Genomic DNA, 19,703 nt, shown 5'->3' with positions numbered 1-19,703 from the left:
TTTTAATTGTATTATAAATAAAAATTTTAAAAAAGAAGAAATTTTAAAGAGGCTTCCCTTTGTGGGATTGCAACCTTTGTTGTAAACATCTTTCTGGATATTTTCATATGCATAATGTCATTTCATCCAATTCTATCTGTGGGGAGTGTGAATATTTCCTCCTCCCCTCTCCCTCATTTTTTTCTCTTCTCTGAGAGAATGACATTCTTTTTATTTTTGCTGACTACAATTACAGAGACTGAGCTCGGGGTGCAGTTGATGGTTCCTTTTCCGAGAGGGGCCCTTCACATTTATCATGTTTCTTCCTCTTGGGGGTTTTGTTGTACAAACTTTTTTGACATGTTCTTCAGAACGTAGGAAGCCTGATCCTGAAACTGAAAACAAGTTCCTAATTTCTAGATATGCTTGGAAGGACTCTATTATTAGCCAGTCTCTCCCTTTCAGAAGCACTACAAATCTCCGCCTGCTCGCCCCCTGCCTTGCCACGAATCTATAGCGTTCAAGCCAAGGGACAGCATGGAACATCTGGGAGGAAGCAGCTTCACCATCCCAGCCCTCTGCATGCACACAAAGTGCAGCAGGTGTGCCTCCGCTGAATCTTTCCAGTTTTCACATCAGGAAACCGAGCTAAAAAGGGACCACATCCAATGGGAAGACAGAGTAGGGATGCACAGTTACTTGTCCTGCGCTCTGGATTGGCCAAAGACAAGTATCCTTCAGCAAATTGTCCAGGAGGAGGGTGTACTGGAGCAGACCATTGGTGGGTGAAAAATGCTAGCAGAGAGCTAGCAAACAATAAATGTCCACAATGGGTTGGCTGCTGTTGGGGCCCCGTGATGGAATGGGCGCAGACATGTCCCCGTGGTTAATTGTCCCAGACCCCACTTTCCCCAATCCCCGGGAGCATTTCTGAATAGCTAAGATTATGAATACAGTTTTTCCTCGATTTATAACAGTGACAATTTAAAGTTACAACGGCACTGAAAAAAGTGACTTATGACCATTTTTCACACTTATGACCATTGCAGCATCCCCATGATCACGTGATTTACATTGGGATGCTTGACAACTGACATTTATGATGGTTGCAATGTCCCGGAGTCATGTGATCCCCTTTAGTGACTTTCTGACAAGCAAAGTCAATGGGGAAACCAGATTCACTTAACAACCGTGTTAGTAATTGAAGGATTCACTTAGCAGATGTGGTAAGAAAAGTCATAAAATGAGGCCAAACTCACTTAACAAATTTCTCACTTAGCAACATCAATTTTGGGCCTTTGCAAATCATTGCGATAAAAAATGAGGATAAATAACACTTCTCAAAATGAACTACTCGTGTTTTATCTGGTGAGCAATCATAAAGCAGCTTTTTAGCTATTACTTAAATGTGGTCCATCTACTACATAGCTTAGAAGGAAGCAATGTGTTCATTTTAAAGTGCAACCTGAGTCAGGTAATAGAGAAGAATTGTCACTGTAGTCAAGTTTGGATTCTTTTTCCTCCTCCTCTTCTGTTAATTTTTGAGCCATTTGGTGTTTTGTAGAGATCATCGCAGGAATCCTGTTCAAGGAACAATCAAACCAGGGACTGTAAGTGCAAATAATTGTATTTTTACTTGATCTATCTAGCATCCTACTGCATAAAAGAACACCATGCTAAAGCATGGTATATTTCTTTTGATCCCGTGCTGGGCTGCTTTTCTACCCAAAAACTCAAAAGTGTTTCACACGGTTTGTTATCTTAACAGTGGCAAATTAGAAGCCAAAAGGCAATTTAAGGAATGCTGTTACCCAGTTCATATTCTTGGAAATCAGCGACTATTTTCCTCAAGGTTCAAGCACTTTCACTGGATTGAGGGAGAAACTAGCCTTTATCACTTCAAATTAGGTGGATAAACCTTTGGTGGCCAAAAGTTTAATCAAGGTCCATGAGCGCATGGCACCATATCATTCCTGTGGCAGGATTGAGGGTAGGAAAGAGGAGTTTGGGGCTTTTTTTAAAAAAAAAAAAATAGAAATATGCCTCTTTCAAGGGGAATGGACCCAGCAGAGTGGCTTGAACACCATACCTCTCCCCTAGGGATTACCACATGGTCTCCCATCTAAGGGTCAAAGAAGGCTAACCTTGCTAAGTTTCCTGAGATCAGTCAAGGTGCTTTTAAAATAATATTTTAAAAAAACGGATGAAAGGATTAAAGACATATGGGCTGACATACTGCTCTAGAGTCACTCACCTTGTCCAAGATGCTCTGTTTTCCCTTCTTTCTTCTTCTTTTTCCCAGTTTGTACCCCCCCCCCTTGTGCCTAACCAGTTGGGCCCCCAATGGGTACTTGTGGGGCTGCTTTTTTGTTTGGGTTACAAATAATCTCCAAAACCACCAGACGGCAGCCCAGAGATTACAGTCATTCCAAATTGCTGTCAACTTCTATCCAAAGCATTCCTCAAGCTGGGCACTTTTAAAATGTGTACACTTCAACTCCCAGAATTCCCCAACTAGCCAAGTTGTCAGTGGAATTCTGGGAATTGAAGTCCACACATCTTAAAAGTGCCCAGCTTGAGGAACACTGTAGTAGCCCTTGTAAGTGAGATGAGTATTACAGAGAAATCCAATCATATTTTCTCCAAGATCTGTTATTTATATTTATTGGCTATCCAATCCCCATAGACTGCAGATTGACCTGCAGCTGTCCTTCATTCAGACATCTGGTGTGTTGCTTCTCTTGCCTTCTTTCTTACTGTCTCAGCTTGCTATGTTATTCCTTACACTCTCTCCCTGCTCTCTCTTACTATCCTTCCTTCTTTCTGTTTCTTTCCTGTCTTTCTTCTCCCTTTTCCTCCTTCCTTCTTCCCTCTCTTTATTCCTCAGTTTATTCTTTCCTCCCTCCTTCCCCTCTCTTACTACCTTTCTTTTCTTCCTATTCCCTTCCTTCTACCCTCTCCTTGCTCTCCCTCTTATATTTCCTTCCTTCTCTTTTCCTTCCTTCTTTCACTTTCTTTCCCTTCCTTTCTTATTTCATTTTTCCTTGTTCTTTCCCTTTTTTCTTTCCCTCTCTTTTTCTTCTTTCCCTCTTTCCTTCCTTCCCTCCTTTTTACTTTAATTTTCCTTTTTCTTCCTTCCTGCCATCCCTGTCTTTTTTCCTTCTTTCCTTTTCTTTCTTCTTTTCCTTTCCATCTGCCTTCCTTTCTTCTCTCCCTACTTCCTTTCTTTTTTCCTCCTTCCTTCCCTCCCTTCTTTCTTTCTTCTCTTCATCTTCCCCAGACTGACCTGCCTTCCTCTCTTTTTCTCCCATTCCCTTTTCTTCCTGCTGCCAGCCTGCCCTCCATGGACAACTTGCTGGACTGATCCATTTAACTGTAAGGCCTCGTCAGAGGTTACAGATTAGCCTTCTGTCCCTTAGTAACAAAGGGAGAGGCATCTTTCTCTGTTTTAAAACACACCCCTGTGGGAAGTCACCCCCCCCCAGAGAAAGAAATGTTTTGGGGAATATTAAAAGGCAGAATATTATATTTCCCCAAAGGATTTTAAAGGTAGAAACCACACACCACCACCCCAAGTCTCTCTGCCTCAAACAGAAACCAGGTCTGCAGAAATGCAGATGTGATAATCTTGTCAGAAAGATTGGAGCCAAGAAGCTTGGATTAGAAAGACAAAAATCCCTAGAATCAACAATCCCTCACACCAAAAAAACCCAACACAGGACATAGTCATCAGCCACAGCCCCAGGGAAGCAGGATATGACTTTTGGGATGTAATAGGATTAACCCACCACCATCAGAATATCAGAAAGGCACACTCAGACTCAGGTCAAAGTTCATGCCACAGGTACAACTCCAAACAAAAGCCCAAGAAGGTATAAAAACCTACCACTCCCTACTACATGTGGTCAGCTTTCTCAGAGCCATCTTTCTGTCTGGCTCTGCACTTCAATAAACAACAACCTTCTTTCTAAAGCAGAGGAGGAATGATAAGGAATCCCTCCCCTCTGTCTACCTCTGCAATTTACCCATTTCATTTTCATTGGCTCTGCTCCTGCTGAGTTTACCAGCTGACCAACCTGGTTAAAGAAAGTGATGAAAGTTATCCCAGAGAAGAAATATTAAAAAGGGCAGAAAAATATATTTTTCCTCAAAAGGACTTTTTAAAACCAAACCTGGCCCCAAATCTATCTCTCTGCCCCAAGCAAAAGCTAGGCCCATACAAATGCAAATGTAAAACCATCAGAAAGTTGGAGCCAGAGCAATCAAGAAGACGAGAAGATCTGCATACCCCACCCAAACTCTAGGAATCAGCCCCATCACCTGGGAAGCAGGATATGATAATAGAATTAAACCACAGATATCAAGGCCTAGACAAACACTCAGAAACAGCCTCAAGGTTCATGCCACAGGAACAGGAAACTTCCAAACAAAAGGCTAGGGGGGGGGTATAAAACCTACTGCCCATGTGCTCAATCTCTCTCCTCTGCTCTCCCTTCTTCTCTCCTCTGCACTTTCCTGAAGAACCATCTTTCTGCAATAAACTGTAACCTTCTTCCCAAAGCAGTCACCATGTTTGCTTATTTCTTCCCGGCTTGGATGAACCAGGATGAAGACTTTACTTCTATCAATTTGGCACCCCGACTTCGACTGTTAGGAAAGAAGTCTCACAAGGAGACTTCGATTGTATTAAGAAAGAAGTCTCACAAGGATACTTCGACTGTGTTAGGAAAGAAGTCTCACAAGGAGACTTCGACTGTGTAGTGTATGAAAGAAAAATAGACTTTGCTTAGGGCCTTGCTGGGAAACCAATTTGGCTAAATAAAGGTACTTAAAAAGGAAAATAAGAAATAGTGATTCTCTCTCTCTATCTCTCTTTCTCTTCTCTATGCAACCACATGGTATGTTTAAAATATGTGCCTTCCCTAACTTGAGTTATCTGAAATTTATGGTGGGTATGACTAGGATGTGTAAAACTAAGACTTCTGTTCGCTTGTCTTTGTGTATATATGTTTGTCAAAGTCTGCGTGAGAGGTAAATGTGACTATTAACTGTTTCAAATCCAAAGGAAAAAGAATTTTAAATTCTGCTAGAAATTATGCTTAAAAATAAGCCACAAAAAGGAAATACCTCACTCTGTTTGTCTGGCCAACAAACAGAGTGAAGAAAAAAAAAATGTGTTTGTTTGTTTGTTTGTTTTTCTCTGTCTCTGTGTACGCTCAAGAACAGCCTTAAGTTACCAGGAGGGATTGCTTTAAGTTTATCTGTTGGAAAAGTTTCACTTGCATTTACTGTATGTGTTTTATCTATCCTTTTCCTGAAAAATGTGTGCCTATCTACAAGAGCATTTTGAAGTTCAAGTCTGATTGTGTGGGGAAATAATTTTCTTAAGTTACTTTTCTTATCCTATCACTTACTGGTGAAACTACTATGAAGCTTTCCGAAACATAAGCATTTCTCAATCTCTAAAATGATGTGGTCTATTTTAGAATAAATGTTCTCCTACCTCTGGAAAGTTGCACACCTTAAAATATTAGGCTTTTAAAATTATTTGGAGTTTTCAGCATTCTCAAACTGTCTGCAAGCTACCCCCCTTCCAATTCTTTTCCTGCCCTTTGTTCTCCATACCTTTTGTCTGCCTCTCCTGGTAGAGTCCACCCAGAAAGGGGGGGGGTGACCTTGTTCTTGTATCTTTCAGCCCTGAAACCCTCTCCCAAGTCTTTGGAAGCAGAACACACAGACCCAGATGCTGCTTCCATCCATTTGAGCCATGGAATTGAGTTTTGAATCCAGCCATCCACTAAAAAGCCACCATGCAATCTAAGTGGAACATCTTCCCAAGTCCTACCATTTACCCAGATGCCTGTGAGAGCTTCAGAAGGAAGGTGGTGCCATGTGAAGCCTCAGAAGAGAAAATTAGACTATGGGGAGAGGGTGGAAACGCATTGTAAACTTTTCTTTCTTGCCCCATTTGTATTGTAACAAGCCAGTTGAATGTATTAGTGGAGAGATGGCACTTGGGAATAGGTGGCAGAAAAAAGTACTGAACACCCTCTATCTGGTGGGAGGGAAAATTGATCCAGAATGTTTGTATTGACTATTTTGTAAAAGTAGCTGCACATACATGCACACACACACACCATTCAGAATTACACTTGAGTCTATCCCCTCCACCTACCTTTAGTAAAGTTCCCCCCAGGCTTATTTTTGCTCTATTGCACCAAAGCTTTGTGGGACCAACTTCCAACAGATAACAAGAGGGAGGGAACTAGGCCCCCTCAGGTGATTTGCAATTCATATGCCCGGACTAAGGAAGCAACAGGAAAAATCCCAAACTTCAGCCCTGAATATCTTGCACTGTTGGGCTCAGATTGGGATTCCTAGAGCTCAGTATGTGCAATTTAAAGAAAAATTTAATAGCCTGGCATATTGGGCATTACAAACCTGGATGCACTGAACTAAGAGCTAAGGCGGGAAACAACCCCTGAAAACGGGCAACCATGTACTAAGGAAAACATGGCTGTGAAGAATTTTGGGAGGTATGCAAACCTGACTGGAAGCTAAAGGTGATATCCAACATTTGAAAATGATTGGCACAGAATATTGGATACTATAAATTTTTTTCCACCTAACAAAATTTTGCCCTGACTTTTAGAACTTTATGGGTGCAAGCTCCCCTTTTGGGAGCCACTAAAGGGATCTTTTTCTGCTGCCTCCATTAATGTCTTATTATTAGTTTTTTTTTTTTTTTTGTTTAACAGTTTAAAAGCTTGTCTACCAAGGCTCCCTGACCAGATCAATTTTAATGTTGTGCCAATAAGTGTGTCATACATTTACACACTTAAGGCACAAAGCGGGGATTGACGAAAGTTAGCCCAGAGAAGAAATATTAAAAAGGGCAGAAAAATATATTTTTCCTCAAAAGGACTTTTTAAAACCAAACCTGGCCCCAAATCTATCTCTCTGCCCCAAGCAAGACTTTAGCCCCATACAAATGCAGATGTAAAACCATCAGAAAGTTGGAGCCAGAGCAATCAAGAAGACAAAAGAGAAGATCTGCATGCCCCACCCAAACTCTAGGAGTCATTAGCCCCATCACCTGGGAAGCAGGATATGATAATAGAATTAAACCACAGATATCAAGGCCTAGACAAACACTCAGAAACAGCCTCAAGGTTCATGCCACAGGAACAGGAAACTTCCAAACAAAAGGCTGGGGGGGGGGTATAAAACCTACTGCCCATGTGCTCAATCTCTCTCCTCTGCTCTCCCTTCTTCTCTCCTCTGCACTTTCCTGAAGAACCATCTTTCTGCAATAAACTGTAACCTTCTTCCCAAAGCAGTCACCATGTTTGCTTATTTCTTCCCGGCTTGGATGAACCAGGATGAAGACTTTACTTCTATCAAAAGATACAACAGACCATATCTGAAGAACAAGTCATTAACACAAATAAGTTTACAAGGACTCTATTCTTTCCCTCCTCCACTTTGCAACACTTCCTGCATATTAAATCCTCAATGCAAAGGAATATACAAATATATAGAAAGAACAAATAGGGAAAGAAAAGATTATAAATAATAGAACATGCATTGTACATTCATTGTTTTTGGAATACAAGGAGAGAATCTCTGCTCACAAACACACACTCACGTACAATATGCACAATGTATCTCCCTACAGATAAAGGGGAATCTCCAGGGTCTAAACAGCCTATCAAAATTTGCCGATTGCCAAATCATCCTGTTTAAATGATTCTCAGGTGATGAGGGCTGAACTTTAACCAATACTTGTTTTAAAACTTCAAACATCAATCAAACAATTGTTTAGATGTCCTGTAGAGCTTTCCAGAAGCCAGGTTGTTGGGATCGTGGACCGAATAAGATGTGAGATGTAGGGTAGGTTTGCTCATTGTACTAAGTTGTACAAAAGGCAAGGTTGCATCCAGTTTTGCCAACCATGATGTAAAAAAAAGATGTTGAGACTCTAGAAAGAGTACAGAGAAGAGCAACAAAGATGATTAGGGGACTGGAGGCTAAAACATATAAGGAACGGCTGCTGGAATTGGGTATGTCTAGTTTAATGAAGAGAAGGACGAGGGGGGACATGATAGCAGTGTTCCAATATCTCAGGGGCTGCCAAATAGAAGAGGGAGTCAAGCTATTCTCCAAAGCGCCAAGGATAAGAAGCAATGGATGGAAACTAATCAAGGAGAGAAGCAACCTAGAACTAAGGAGAAACCTCCTAACAGTTAGAACAATTAACCAGTGGAACAACCTGCCTCCAGAAGTGGTGAATGCTCCGCCACTGGAAGTTTTTAAGAAGAGACTGGACAGCCATTTGTCCGAAATGGTATAGGGTTACCTGCCTGAGCAGGAGGTTGGACTTGATGACCTCCAAGGTCCCTTCCAACTTTTTTATTATTATTGAGGATCATCGCACAGTCAGCCAGATGTTCAGACTGGATTTGGCATTTTGTCTACCTATCGAGTCCTTACCCAGGACCTGGGATAGGCAGATGTGGATGTTTGATGATACAGCTTCAGATCATCCATGTAAAGGAGGTGGGATAGTCTAGCAGATGTTTTTGATGTTTGATAGCCATGTCCTGAGTTATTCAGTATTCTTGACAGAGGAAACAGTGCAATAACAAATAGTAATGGTGATAATGAATCTCCTTGAAATATTCCTCTCTTGATATTAACCTCTCCCAGCTTCTCACCATTGATCTGCAACTGTGTCTTCCATTGTGCCATCGATCTTTGCACAAATTTTCTGATGTTTCTACTGACTCCTGTTATTTCTAGGCACTTTATTATCCAATCATGTGGCAGAGAGTCAAATGCCTTTTTGTAGTCAATCCATGCCACATTCAGGTTGGTCTTCCTTCTCTTGCAGTTTTCCAAGATCATTTTGTCTATTAGGAGTTGATCTTTTGTTCCTCTGCTATTGGGGCGGTTTCCTTTCTGCTCAGGTGGAAAGAGATTGTTTTCAACTAGATGCTGTTGTACTGCATCAGCTACCACACCAGTTAGTAATTTGAAAGTTGTTGGTAAGCAGGTAATTGGCCTGTAGTTACCTGGTGTTGCCCCTTTTGCTGGATTTTTCATTATTAGGTAGGTTTTCCCAGTTGTTAGCCACTTTTCAATTTCTCCTCCTTGTAGTATATTGTTGAACTGCTTGGCAATGAGTGGGTGTATAACAGTTAGATGTTTCAACCAAAACCCATGCAGTTCATCTTCACCTGGTGCTGACCAATTTTTGATTTTCTTTGCTCTTTTTTCTACCATTTTTGTTGTTATTACTAGTTCTTTCATTTCAACTTCTGTTTTATTTGCATCCACCTCTTTTAACCAAGCCGCATCCTTGTTGTATTTCTTTGGGTTATCCCATATCTGCTTCCAGAACTGCACTGTTTCTTCCTTGTCAGGTACTGACTGATTCCTTGCAGTTTCTCCATTGATGGATTGGTAGAAACGTTTCTGATTGGATTGAAATTGGAGGTTCTGCCTATTTTTATTTATTATTATTATTTATTATTTATTTATATTATTAATTATTATTATTATTATTATTATATTATTATTATTATTGATCATCGCACAGTCAGCCAGATGTTCAGACTGGATTTGGCATTTTGTCTACCTATCGAGTCCTTACCCAGGACCTGGGATAGGCAGATGTGGATGTTTGATGGTATTACAGATATCGTCGCAGGATGGAAGCAGTTCCTAATAAGGCCGCCTTTTGCAATTGACTAATAGCGAATTTGTCAATGCCAATGGTGTTCAAGTGGTGCTCCAGTTGTTTTGGGATTGCACCCAAGGAGCCTATGACTATTGGTACTACCCTTGCTTGCTTTTGCCACAGTCTTTCTATTTCTATTTGTAGGTCTTTGTATTTTGTTATCTTCTCCAGTTCTTTCTTGTCTATTCTGCTGTCTCCAGGCACTGCCACGTCCACTATCCAGACTTTTTTGTCTTTCTTATCGACAATTGTTAAGTCTGGGGTGTTATGTTGCAGGTGCTTGTCTGTTTGAATTCTGAAGTCCCAGAGCAGTTTAATTTTATCATTTTCTATGACTTTCTCTATTTTATGATCCCACCAGTTTTTGCTTACAGGCAAATGATATTTTTTGCAGATCTTCCAATGCACCATTGTTGCTACTTTGTCATGCCGCTGCTTGTAATCAGTCTGTGCAATCTTCTTGCAACAGCTTACCAAGTGGTCCACTGTTTCTTCAGCTTCTTTGCATAGGCGGCACTTACTGTCTGTTGCTGTCTTCTCAATTTTGACTTTGTATGCATTTGTCCTTAAGGCTTGGTCTTGTGCAGCCAGAATTAGTCCCTCGGTCTCTTTCTTCAATTTTCCTGCTCTTAGCCATTGCCAGGTTTTATTATTATCTGCTTTCCCAGCTATTTTTTTTCATGTATTGGCCATGTAGTGCTTTGTCTTCCCATGCCTCTATTCTGTTCTTCATTTGGTCTTTCTTGTAGGCCAGTTTGGTCTCTCCAGTAGTCAGTAAGCCTTCCTGATATACTAATTTCAGTGCATCTTCATCATTGTTCTTCAGATATTCTTCCAAAGCCATTTTTTCTTCTTCAACCATCTGATGTACTTGTAGCATTCCACGCCCACCTATTTGCCTTGGTAGATAAAGTCTATCAATGTCACTGCGTGGATGAAGGGCATGATTCATTGTCATTATTTTTCTGGTCTGCCTATCCATTGCTTTTAGTTCTGCTTGAGTCCAGTCCACTATTCCAGCTGTGTACCTAATGACTGGGATTGCCCAGGTGTTGATTGCCTTTATGGTATTTCCTCCATTGAGTTTGGATTTTAAGATCTTCTTCACTCTCTTGATGTATTCACCTCTAATCTTTTTCTTGACTTCAGTGTGCTTGATGTTGTCAGCTTGAAGGATACCCAAGTATTTGTAGTAATCTTCCTCATCCAGACTCTTAATGTTATTTTCGTGGGGCATCTTGATTCCTTCAGTTTTCACTATTTTTCCTTGTTTGATAGTAAGTGTGGCACATTTGTCCAAGCCAAACTCCATTACAATATCTTGGCTATATATACGGACAGTGTTGAGCAGCGATTCTATTTCAGATGATGTTTTTCCATACAGCTTCAGATCATCCATATAAAGGAGGTGGGATAGTCTTGCAGATGTTTTTGATGTTTGATAGCCATGTCCTGAGTTATTCAGTATTCTTGACAGAGGAAACAGTGCAATAACAAATAGTAATGGTGATAATGAATCTCCTTGAAATATTCCTCTCTTGATATTAACCTCTCCCAGCCTCTCACCATTGATCTGCAACTGTGTCTTCCATTGTGCCATCGATCTTTGCACAAATTTTCTGATGTTTCTACTGACTCCTGTTATTTCTAGGCACTTGATTATCCAATCATGTGGCAGAGAGTCAAATGCCTTTTTGTAGTCAATCCATGCACATTCAGGTTGGTCTTCCTTCTCTTGCAGTTTTCCAAGATCATTTTGTCTATTAGGAGTTGATCTTTTGTTCCTCTGCTGTTGGGGCGGTTTCCTTTCTGCTCAGGTGGAAAGAGATTGTTTTCAACTAGATGCTGTTGCACTGCATCAGCTACTACACCAGTTAGTAATTTGAAAGTTGTTGGTAAGCAGGTAATTGGCCTGTAGTTACCTGGTGTTGCCCCTTTTGCTGGATTTTTCATTATTAGGTAGGTTTTCCCAGTTGTTAGCCACTTTTCAATTTCTCCTCCTTGTAGTATATTGTTGAATTGCTTGGCAATGAGTGGGTTATAACAGTTAGATGTTTCAACCAAAACCCATGCAGTTCATCTTCACCTGGTGCTGACCAATTTTTGATTTTCTTTGCTCTTTTTTCTACCATTTTTGTTGTTATTACTAGTTCTTTCATTTCAACTTCTGTTTTATTTGCATCCACCTCTTTTAACCAAGCTGCATCCTTGTTGTATTTCTTTGGGTTATCCCATATCTGCTTCCAGAATTGCACTGTTTCTTCCTTGTCAGGTAATGACTGATTCCTTGCAGTTTCTCCATTGATGGATTGGTAGAAACGTTTCTGATTGGATTGAAATTGGAGGTTCTGCCTATAGTTTGCAATTCGAGCTTCATATCTACTGATTTTCCTGGCTATAGCTGTTATTTGTTGCTTTATTATTTCCAGTGCTTCCTTGATCTTCCTTGTTTCTAAGTGGTATTTCTTGATTAGGTATTCTTTGGTCTTCTTGTTCTTCAGCTTCTTTTCTTTCATCTGTTCTAGCTTGCTTGCATGTGATCTTAACTTGCTGATCTTATTTTCTAGTCTAACCTTCCATTTTTCTGGTGCACTGTTTGTTTGTTTTTCTTCTTTGTTGATTTTGCATCCCAGGTATTCTGTTATAACTGCAGCTGTGCTGTACATTAGTTGGTTTGTTTTTTGCAGTGAATTGGTGCTTATACTTGCTATTGCAGTATTTGCATCTTTTAATGCTTGTGCTAGCTGTTCCTTTGGAACAAGCTTCAATGCAGGCAGCCTTATTCTGTTATTTTTGTGCTGTTCTAGATGCTCAATTATGCTTTGTTTCAATTCTTTTATTTCTTTAGTTAGAGGGTTTTGTTCTTCCTGAGGAAGAGGTGCCTGGTTTCCAAATGAGAACAGTTGTATATCTCTACTGGATTCTTTCACTGCCAACTCCCCCTGGTTTGCCTCTACATTCTGAATTACTTCTTGTACGGCTTTGATTTCTTTGCCCTGGGTAAACCTTTGCAGTTCGTCCAATTCTGTTTCTGTAAATACTTTATTTCGTGTTATAAATCGGCGTTGATCTGCTAGTCTCTGTTCTGTTATTTCTGATTTTGGATGTTGTTCTTTCCAGAACTAGTGCATTCGTTTTAGATATCCTCGTCTTGTTGGACTTGATCTGTAGTAACAGATCATTATTTCTTTGTTTTCCATCACTGTGTATCTGCGACGGGTAAACACCTTTTCTTCCAGTAGTTCTGCAGCTGCTGGCCCTGGTTGCTCAGCCAACAGTCCTGAGTCCTGTAACCCATTTTTCACCAGATATCCAGGAACTCCAATATCTAGTGCGGACCTTGTTAACCCGGGCGACGTCCGAGCCGGTATGGCATTCTGAAATTTACGTCTCACCATATTTTTTATGGGAGAGACACTCTTTGTCTGACTCCTCTGATGAGACCTGTCCATTATGGTTGAACCTCTGGCATAGCTCTCATCTTCCTCAGAGTACACAAGCCCCACAACCACGTCAAGGTAGTGCCTCACTGGGGGATTATTATTATTATTATTATTATTATTATTATTATTATTATTATTATGTTAGTACTCTCTACCAGTCAGCTGAACAGGAGGAAAGGCAAATCAATTGGTTTATCTTTGCATTGCCTAATATTATTCATATCGCCTAACAGATACTTTGACATGTGTTGGAAGCTTCCAAAGATCCTCCCCCCTTTTAAAAAAAAACTCAGAATACCCTTCCCTGATAAGAACGGTTTTTCAGTTATGTGGGACTTCAGTTCTCAACATCCCTGGCTATTGCTGGATAAGAACCTTGAGATCTGAAGCTGACATCATCCTCAGGTCACTAGACTCAGAGCAGTGATTCTGAAGGAAAACATTTCACAAAAGAGAAGGAAAAATTGTCCTGAAAATGTCAGGATCTACCATTTGGCTGAGTTAACACAACATATGAACTCCAGCTTAACAAATTGATCTGATTTTTTGGAAGGGACCTTGGAGGTTTTCTATTCCGACTCCCTGCTCAAGTGCAAAAAACCTTAAACCATTCCAGACAAATGATTGTCCAATCTCTTCTTAAAAACCTCCAGTGATGGAGCACCCATAACTTCTGAATGCAAGCCATTGCACTGATTAATCGTTCTAATTGTCAGGAAATTTCTCCTTAGTTCTAGACTGGTTCTCTCTTTGATTAGTTTCCATCCATTGTTTCTTGTCTGGTCTTCCATTGGTTTGGAAAATAGGTTGATCCCCCTCTTCTTTGTGGCAATACCTCAATATTGGAACACTGCTATCATGTCACTCCTAGTCCTTCTTTTCATTAAACTAGACATGCCCAATTCCTGCATTGTGTCGTCATATGTTTTATCCTCCACTTCCCTAATCAACTTTATTGCTCTTCTCTGCACTCTTTCCACAGTCTCAATATCGTTCTGGGGTAGGCAACCTTGGCTCTTTTATGACTTGTGGACTTCAACTCCCAGAATTCCTGAGCCAGCTTCTGGGAGTTGAATCCATGAGTCATAAAAGAGCCAAGGTTGCCTACCCCAGCCGCACGAGTGATAGTGGGTGCTCCTCGATACACCCACGTTACACCTATCCTCCGTGAGCTGCACTGGTTGCCTATTGGTCTCCGGGTCCAATTCAAGATGTTGGTCATTACCTTTAAAGCCCTATACGGCTCAGGGCCAGACTATTTGCGAGACCGCCTACTACCTCATAGTTCCCTACGTCCGGTTAGATCCCACAGGCTGGGCCTCCTTCAGGCCCCGTCGGCCAAGCAGTGCCATTTGGCGGGGCCGCGGAGGAGGGCCTTCTCTGTGATGGCGCCCACGCTTTGGAATCAGCTCCCCCCGGAGATTAGGACCGCTCCCACCCTGTTGATCTTCCGTAAGCTACTTAAGACCTGGCTTTTCCGGCAGGCCTGGGGTTTATAAAACCTTACCCCTGGATGATTGTTTTTGTATTGTTGTTTTGTTATGTTTTATGTATCTTTTATTGTTAGCCACCCAGAGTCCTTCGGGAGTGGGGCAGCTTATAAATTTTAAAAATAAAAAATAAAATAAATAAAATAATCATCTTTGTTGCTCTTCTTTGTTGCTCTTTTCATTAAATAAGGGTGCCAATATATTACATCCCCAAATTTAACACCTTTTGGCGTATAAGCTATGCATCCAAACTGTGCATCATGTTGTTCAACATGAATACAATACAATACAAATACAATGCAGATTAAAAATTAAATTAAAATTAGAAAATACAATACAATTAAATATTCCATATTGAACAAGTAAAGTAAAGGGATGCCAAAGAGACTCTTCAGCCAGGCTGTCGTTGCTCTAGAGCAGGGCTTTTCAACCAGTGGTACGGGTACCACCTATGGTACATTGACACCTGGCAGGTGGTACGTGACCATCCTAGAACAGTGGTAGCGGGGGAGGGGAATGAGCTGAACCGGTGGCAGCACTGTACAAGCCTGAGAGATGGCTGGAACTGCAGGGCTATCAGGACTCAGCAGAAGTGCCAGGATCAGTGCCAGGCTCCAGCTGGAGCTTGGCGCTGATCCTGGTGCTTCTGCTGAGCCCAGAAGAAGCGCCGATCAGCTGGAATGTTGCAGCATCTCCAGGGTCTTGTGATTTACATTCAGATGCCTGGCAAATGATTCATATTTATGACGGTCACAGTGTCCCAGGGTCATGGGAAGTGACCAAAATCTGCTGCAACCACCCAGCAGACTGGGGGAATAAAAACCAAACACCCCCTACCCCACCCCCGCTGCCAATCCTCAACAGAAATGTTCATAACAATGAAAACCTCGGACAGGAGGAAGTGCGCCGCTGGCCGGGCGGGCAGGCAGATGTCTTGCTTGGCTGTGGCTTGGGGGGGGCACTTTTTTCAGTGCCATTGTAACTTCGAACAGTCACTAAGCGAACTGTTGTAAGTCGGGGACTACCTGTATTTTCTCACTTTTTTCCTTTTTGGGGGAGGGTCATCATGTTTTTGACACCTTGCTAGGCAACTGGTGGTATTTGGATGTTGCCATATCCTAAAAGTGGTACCATGGGTGAAAAGGTTGAAAAGCCCTGTTCTAGAGCAGGGGTAGGCAACCTTGGCTCTTTTATGACTCATGGATTCAACTCCCAGAAGCTGGCTCAGGAATTCTGGGAGTTGAAGTCCACAAGTCATAAAGGAGCCAAGGTTGCCTACCCCTGCTCTAGAGCTTCCTCAGCCAACCTTTCAAAGTTATACTTAAAATCTTCCATCCTATTTGTATTTTTGGTAGAAGTACAGGTAGTCCTTGACATACGACTGTGAAGGAACCCTGCCCATTACGGCTGTATGTAATGTCAATTGTAAAATTGGGTCAGTCACATGACCAACCTGATTTTATTACCTTTTTTGGGGCAGTCATTAAGAAAACAATTTTAAAATGATGAAACAATCGTAAAATGTGGTCATGTGACTGCAAGATGCAAAAAGCGGCTTTAATGCAGCCATGTTGTGAGTGCCCGAAATGCAGTCACATGATCATAGGGAGGATGACTTTGGGAACTTCGGAATAGGTCATAACTTCTAACAGTCGCTAAGCAAATGGTCGTAAGTCGAGGGCTACCTATATTTGAATGCTGTCTAGGAAAAGTCTTGGAATAGTGATGTAATTTCCATCCCACTGCACCATGACTCCAGCAGACAACTTTGGTCTGAACCCAAATGTTCATGTCAGCCTCAAACACATGTAACATTGGGCAAAACTCATTTAACAAATGTCTCACTTAACAACAGAAACTTTGGACTCAATTGTGGTCATAAGTCAAGGACTACCTGTATATGTTTCAACTGGATTTTCTTTGTTTGGCAAAGCTATTAATTAATAATATTCAAATATTCTTAATGTCTTTATAAAACATAACAGTGTTATTAATTCAAATTAATAAGATGTGAAAAGGGAAAAGCAAGTGCTTTCCATCCAGCTTTCCACTTCATTTTTAATTTTAATTCCTAATGCGTAAGAATAATTTAAATATAATACCCACTAGATGTCCTCAAAAGCTTATGCCAGGGGGAAATATCTGTCATATTCAAAGCTTGCATACATTACAAGTGTAATAAGGAAGACTCCCTCGTGATCATCATTCAAAGCTGTTTACACGCTGCTTTATATTCTACGTAAGGCACAAATCACTAATCAGACTAATCACTAATCAAGATAGGGATTTTAATTTTATTTTCATACTAAAGTTGCCAGATGCAGTTTTAATGTCTGATCTATATTATTGATTTTCCATATAATAGACATACTGGAGAACCTGAAGTTAAGTAAAGACGTCACAAATTTTGTTAAAAACTTCTGGGTGGGGGAGGCTAAAATTGCCATGAAAATCTAACAAGCTGGTTGACAAGCCATCACTTTTCAACTTCTTGTATTAGTGGCATGGATACAAAACAAATACGTACAACTGGAATTTACACACCGGGAACTGAGTGAGCCTCCTGTAAAATGAATGGGAGCTGTTTTCGAGAAGCTGGGAGGGAGGAATTTCACAGGGAAATTGTTCAAAGATTGTGCCCTCAACATCAATCATTGAGTCCTGAATTCTGGTTTTTCTTTTAGTTTGATTTCCCCTTTAGAAATGTTAAGCACTCATACTTACTAAAGTCAAATAACAGCTCTTTCTCACACATTTATTGTTGCATTAGCTTTTGTGGTTCATGGTGCATTTCATCAAATAAAAAGTTTGCTTTGTTCTGCCTTTTGAAAGTTTGTTTTTTCCAGCTCAAAAAAAAAACCATCCTCACAAATCTTTTCAAAGTTAGGGGTTTTTTTTCTTTTCAGATTCTGAAGTCTCCCTTAAAAGTTACGCTTCTAACTATGACTAATAGACTACTGGTTGATTATACATCTTGATTGACCTAACAACCACCTGTTCTGCCCCTTATCCAAGATATGTATTAAAAATAAACATGAAGTTTAAAATGCCCATCCCATATGTCTCAGCACATTCATTTCTCCTTTTACTTGCAGAAAAAATAAATCTAGTATTAAAATGTACCTGGAAAGTGGATTAATCCAGATGTCAAAGATCCGAATTCTTAGCTGAGAGATTTGAAGAAGCCCTGTGTCTTTTTATAGTAAAGGTGTGCTGTAAGATCTTGACTGAAGCAAAGGAGGTGGGGCCATTCTCCAGTCCATTTAGGGATTTTTTAAAAAAGCACAGACAATCATAGTTTTGATTACCACCCGGGTATGTAAAAACAAGAGAGAATAAACTTATCTTATAATTATAATTAAAAATTGATATGACGATAAGAATTGAAACATGTTGCATACCACACACAATGAGTATAAAATGAAACCAGCAGCATAAATCTTTTAGGAAATTACCTAGAATTAAGTCATAAACTGAGCTTCTCTAGCTCATAATTCTATCTACCGTCGAGAGACTTAAAATCATTAATCTGAATGTAGGTAAAGTATGCGACATGTAGTAACACCTTTCCCATTATATAGTCATTGGCTTTCCCATTATATAGTCATTAATTCTTTTGTTTGTTTTGATGTCAATCATCTTAGGTAAACTTTTGGTATCTCATTAATTCCCAAATAATATGAAGCCAAAAAATAAATTAGTAATAGAATTTGCATTAAAATCATCCCATTATAAAGTCGGAGGGTAGTTGGATGGACATTTATTTCATTCTTCTAGATCAGCAGTCACCAACCTTTTTGGCTCTGCAGACTGGCAGCATTGGGGGAGGGGGTGATGGTTTTGCACACTTATCCACCACTTGTGCAGCCAGTTCCCAACTGGCTGTGGACTGGTACTGGTCCGTGGACTGAGGGTGGGGATCCCTGTTCTAGCTAATGCAAGAATGTGGATGATCTGATGTTGTTCTCCTGATACTGCCAATTACAAATATCTGCCCCCAAAAAGTACTTCCATATTAATTCAAGATGCTTTTTCAGGAGGCAACTGGACTTTCTTGTTTTTCTTTGAAGACGTTTCGCTTCTCATTCAAGACGCTTCTTCAGCTCTCACTGGATGGTGGGGAATGGAAGGATTTATATTCCTTGCAGACAGCTGGTCATTTGCATTCTTTTAGAGAATCATTGAGGACATTTGGAAGTTGATCTATGTCCTCAGGGTCACCTGAGCAGTGCAAACGTGTGTGGAGCCTTCTTGGCTGCAGGATGTTTTCTGACCTGTGTCTCTTCACTGTTGAAGACAGGCGCAAGCTGTTGGGGATGAGATGTCTGCATCTCAAACTGAAGCGCAAATGATTCCTGTAGTCTGCAATGTTTCCTAGAAATCTATTCATACTCTCGCACCATTCAAAAGGTGTTCATCCCAAAGTGCATAGCTAAATGTCTATGAAGATTCTCAGTCATCCAGGTCATGGCTGTCTCAAAGGTGCTTTTTCATCTTTCTTCAAAGAAAAACAAGAAAGTCCAGTTGCCTTCTGAAAAAGCACCAGGATGACTGAGAATCTCCATAGATACTTTCATATTAAGTATGAGTGGGAGGCTGGGCAGCTTGTCATATGCTGTACCACCAGCACCACCACCATGCTATTCAGAGATCCCTCAGAATCCCCATGCAAGCAGAGCCAAACTATTTGATCTATGGTCAAATATTTAAGGGGACAGGGAAAGGAATTGAAAGTGTGTTTTCTATTTTAGAGAAATAGAAAACAGTATACTGTTAAGTCCTCGCCCAAAGATTGGGCTGATTTTTCTCTTTTTCAGGAGTTTTAGAATTCTATATGTTATTTTTAAAGAAGATATTGAAGAATATAAATTGCTATTTATTTGTTTTTATTTGTAGGGAGTCCTTGACTTACAATCGCTTAGTGACCATTCAGAGTTACAACAGCACTAAAAAAAGTGACTTATGACCATTTTTCACACTGAACACCATTGCGGCATCCCCATGGCTATGTGATTTACATTCAGATGCTTGAACAACTGACTCACATTT

At 40.6% G+C, this 19,703-nt stretch overlaps 1 protein-coding gene across 1 annotated transcript in view; it reads right to left on the bottom strand.

Annotated features, from left to right (window-relative positions):
• Positions 1 to 17,921, bottom strand: part of METTL21C (methyltransferase like 21C) — a 28,210-nt gene extending 10,289 nt beyond the window's left edge. The window contains exons 1-2 of the mRNA XM_039337728.1: positions 17,778 to 17,921; positions 1,445 to 1,560 (exon numbers count right to left, since the gene is read on the bottom strand). Of these exons, the coding sequence (XP_039193662.1) occupies positions 1,445 to 1,550 (106 nt within the window). The 5' untranslated portion in view covers positions 1,551 to 1,560; positions 17,778 to 17,921. The remainder of the gene's footprint in view (positions 1 to 1,444; positions 1,561 to 17,777) is intronic.
• Positions 17,922 to 19,703: the final 1,782 nt, after the last annotated feature.

This window comes from Crotalus tigris, unplaced genomic scaffold (genome assembly GCF_016545835.1).
Source record: "Crotalus tigris isolate CLP2741 ecotype Arizona unplaced genomic scaffold, ASM1654583v1 scf7180000017685.4511686, whole genome shotgun sequence".
Classification (NCBI taxonomy): Eukaryota; Metazoa; Chordata; class Lepidosauria; order Squamata; family Viperidae; genus Crotalus; species Crotalus tigris.
This window is presented reverse-complemented; position numbering and strand designations above follow the sequence as displayed.